The sequence below is a fragment of the Rhizophagus irregularis genome, chromosome 25 (genome assembly GCF_026210795.1).
Source record: "Rhizophagus irregularis chromosome 25, complete sequence".
Lineage (NCBI taxonomy): Eukaryota > Fungi > Glomeromycota > Glomeromycetes > Glomerales > Glomeraceae > Rhizophagus > Rhizophagus irregularis.
Genome location: NC_089453.1, coordinates 1,245,778 through 1,250,045, shown reverse-complemented (window position 1 = coordinate 1,250,045; position 4,268 = coordinate 1,245,778). Strand labels below are relative to the sequence as shown.

Genomic DNA, 4,268 nt, shown 5'->3' with positions numbered 1-4,268 from the left:
TGATGAGTTCCAAATTTCCAGCAAATATATTCACGCTGTCGGATAATAGATTTATCAATAGGATCAACATCTTTGCGACTTTTAACTACTACAAACCCATTTTGTTTTGCATACGAATCAATAATCACTTGGACTGATTCCCAATCATTGAATAAATCGTCGATCGTTAATGCAACTTCATTTACGTTGACTATCTCACCATCCGTATCACTTTCATTATAACCGGATAATTGATTTTCCGACGCGTTATTGGTTTCTTTGGGCCAGGCTATTTCGTCTATTTCATTATCCATAAGTAGAGGTAATACAATATGGACGAGAGGGCTGGCTATTACTATTTTTTGATGAGAATTATATAAGGGAGTTGGACAGAGAGGGCTATTACTATTTTTTGACGAAAATTATATAAGGAAGTGTATTAGTGTGTATTTTAACCGATAGGGCTATATGATATTCACTGCAACCTAATAGAACAGTCACCTAATAAAGAACTACCGGACAGAGATAGAGAAAAAAAATGAGAAGGCCCGTGGGTATATGACAGAATACAAGCCGCAGCGATGATACAATACGATACGAAGCTACCATTGTTTATAGCGAAGTAACGCGCAGCAATTTTTTATTGTATATGATGTAACAATATGGTAAATGATGACGCGTCTAATGAATACTAACGCGTTTAATCAAGGGGCTAGACGGGCTAGACTAAATTGTTAATAAACAAATAAGCCGCATCCAGGGGCTATAATTTAATAGATAAATAATAAACACGTGACACCGGTGGTGAACACCAGTGGTGATACGTAGTAAATTTCTTATAATAATTATAATTTTACGCGATATATAATAACACATGATACCAGTGATGATCACCGCTGGTGATTTATAGTAAAATTATTGTTTTTTATCTTTTAAAATTATTTTATTAGATTTATTCTACTAAAATCCTTAAATGGCAAATAAAATCTTTTAAATAAAGTAAAAGAATTTGGGATTCTCTTATGAAAGCATTTTTTGGTAAGAAATAAAATTTTCAGATCAGACTTTATGCAGGTGACAAAATCGTGCATTATTATTCCTGGAGATATGCTAACGTCATCATTTTACATTCATTTGAAAGCTGAGAATTTGCTCTATCGTAAGAATCAAAGATCAAGAAAATTGGATCACTGGATGAGGCGTAATTAATGATCAAAGTCAAATCAAATTTAAAAATTAAAAATAAATATATTAGACATAATTATTCACAATCCAGTGATTCAATTCATTTGATTTTAGGCTTATTAGATAGACCTCAATTTTCTCTTTCAAATGAATATAATTTCATTCGTGTAGCTTGCATCTACAGGTATTTAATAAATTTTTTTATATCAGATTTTATCAAACTTATAAAATTTTATATTAATAATATAATTGATGATTCCTAAACATCTACATATATTAAACGAATTATTTTAAATTTATTTTAAAGATAAAAGTTGGCATCACCTTAGGGAGCAAAGATCATTCAAATTGAATCACTACATGTGAAGTAATTAATGATCAAATTTAGATAAAATTCAATAAATATACTGAACGTGATTACTGAACAACTAGTGATTCAATTCACTTGATTTTAGATTCATTAGATAGATCTCGATTTTCTCTTTCAAATGAATGTAAATTTATTTGTATAGCTTATTTCTACGAAGAATTATCAATGATTTTGTCATGAGAGTTATATTTGATCTTTTAAATTTTAATGATATCTTATATTAAAAAAAATTAAAAATTATATAATTAATTAGTTTTTTTTGCATTATCTAGTATAAATTTATTATTTTTATATAAATAATAATTTATATTTGCTTTAATAAAATTATTTTTGTATAAAAAAATTAGATTCCAAGAATCGGTCCATATGGAATTTTTCTTTTATTATTTATTATTAACTTTATTAATTGAATATTATTAATCTACTTGTATATTATGTTTAGTTTAGCTTCACAATGTATTGATTATATTTAAAATTGGATTTAATAAAATATATTTAATTAATAAATATATTTTATAAATTAAAATAAATGTATATCTAACGGGGGGTGATCCAATTAAATCTAGCATGATATATAAAGTGTAATCTAATTGGTTGAAAATACATGATAACACATGACACAAATTTTTTATGCAAAGTGAGATTTAAGATGCATCGCATTTCTGAAAAAATATTATAAATAAACTTCTCGAAGTGTTCTAATAAAGCCCTTATATTTTTATGAAAATTTTTATTGCAATGCGAAATCTAAGATATATCGCATTTCCTAATGTAAACTAAAACATATGATATAATTAACCCCTTATACGTTTATGAAAGATTTTTATGCAAAGCGAAACTTAAGATATATCGCATTTCCTAATGTAAATCAAAAAAAATATGCCATAAACAAACCCGTATCTCTAGTAAAGTCATCGTTAATAAAAACAAACAAACAACTTCATTTCTCTCTCTCATTTTTAATACCAACCGAAAAAAACTCAAACCAAACTATTATTCAGAAAGAATTTTTTTGTATCTTCCTTTTTAATAGATACTATAAGTCTAATGGATATGTATCCAGTTGCCATTAATATTGATAATATTGTACAAGAAATGGAAGGCGTTGAATATATTAATGTAGATGAATATATTAACGTAGATAAGGAAAACAGTGATAATTTAACAAGTATTAACTACATCTTAAATACGTATGTATCTTTACTATATTTATACATATTAACTAATAATAGTAAATATCCGATACTTACAGTTGAGACTGAGGATATTCCTAAAGATATCAAATTTAATACATGGGACGAAGTTCGATAGCTACTTTGATGATTATGGTGCTAGAAATAGATTTGCAATTGTTAAATATAGAATGGAACGAAATAGTAAAAGACAAGTTCATAAAAGAACCTTAGTTTGTGAATTCAGCGGAAAATATAAGTCCAAAAAATCGGTAAAAGCAGCATCAAAGGGAACGCAACGGAATACCAAAACAAAAAAATTAAATTGTCTATGGCATATAAATCTCACCTTTCCTAAACAAGCAACGCAAATAGGGGTTACAACATTTGTTAATCAACATAATCATAAACTTGTACCTAAAACTCAAGAATTTTCAACAAAATATCGAGCATTTACTAATGAAGCACTTAATGAAATTTTGTTAATGACAAAGTATGGAAGTTTAACACTTACAGCACAAAGGAATCTCTTAAAAGCCCGATTTTTAGATTTGCATTTTCAAGATCAAGACCTAGCCAACGTAATTTATAAATACAAAATTGCTGATAAAGTTAATAATGATGCATCTGCATTACTTATAACATTAATGCAAAAGAAGGCTGAAGACTTACGTTGGATTGTTGATTTTGAATTAGATAAAGACAATAGATTAACTCGTCTTCTTTGGATGTCTTCAGATCAGGTGGATCTGTGGCTTAGATATTATGATATAGTTATCAACGATAATACAGCTCGAACAAATCAGTATCAAATGCCATTGGGAGTTTTCATAATAATCAATAATAAATGTAAATCTCGTCTAGTTTGTCAAGTATTAGTAAGTGATGAATCTCTTAATATACATGTGTGGATACTTGAATGCATCAAAAAAGCAACTGACACTGGTCGAATGACAACATATCAGAGAAAATTCAGGTACCCGATTCTTCACTAATTCTTCACAGATATATATATTATACAATCCCGATACTTATTCCCGATTGGGCTCAGGTTCTTGTTGCATTTCTGGATACAACCGGGCATAAATACTTCATAAGTATTGGATTTCTATTGGTGAAGAATCGGGTTTCTGTTATTTTACAAATAAACGCCCAATATTTACCAAATTAATAACTGAATCTTTTGAAGTTTTAATAAACTATAAGGTGCAAATCGGATAAATATTATGTTAATATCGGATTTCTGATATTTTACTTATATTTATATAATATTTAAGTATTTATTTGGGTTATCATAAAGTATCGTTAAACGATACAATACACGCCGGGCAGTAATTGAAATCACGATATTTCAAATTGTTTTAATCAATTTATTACTATTCGTTGCAATATATTATATAGCAATATACTAATCAATTTTACAGTAATACATTTGCTTGCTATATTTAATCGTTGTTATATAGAAATAAACTACAAATCATTCTTGCGTAATAAAAATATAAACTACAAATTATTATTAATATACGTGCTCTTTTAAATCTAACATTGCATTAATGCATTAA

At 27.6% G+C, this 4,268-nt stretch overlaps 1 protein-coding gene across 1 annotated transcript; it reads left to right on the top strand.

Moving 5' to 3' along the window:
- Positions 1–1,047: 1,047 nt before the first annotated feature.
- Positions 1,048–1,475, top strand: OCT59_016754 (uncharacterized protein; the record flags this gene model as incomplete). Its single annotated transcript, XM_066145887.1, has 3 exons — positions 1,048–1,180; positions 1,279–1,348; positions 1,472–1,475. The coding sequence occupies 3 exons, from the start codon at positions 1,048–1,050 to the stop codon at positions 1,473–1,475; spliced, it is 207 nt and encodes a 68-aa protein (XP_066003625.1).
- Positions 1,476–4,268: the final 2,793 nt, after the last annotated feature.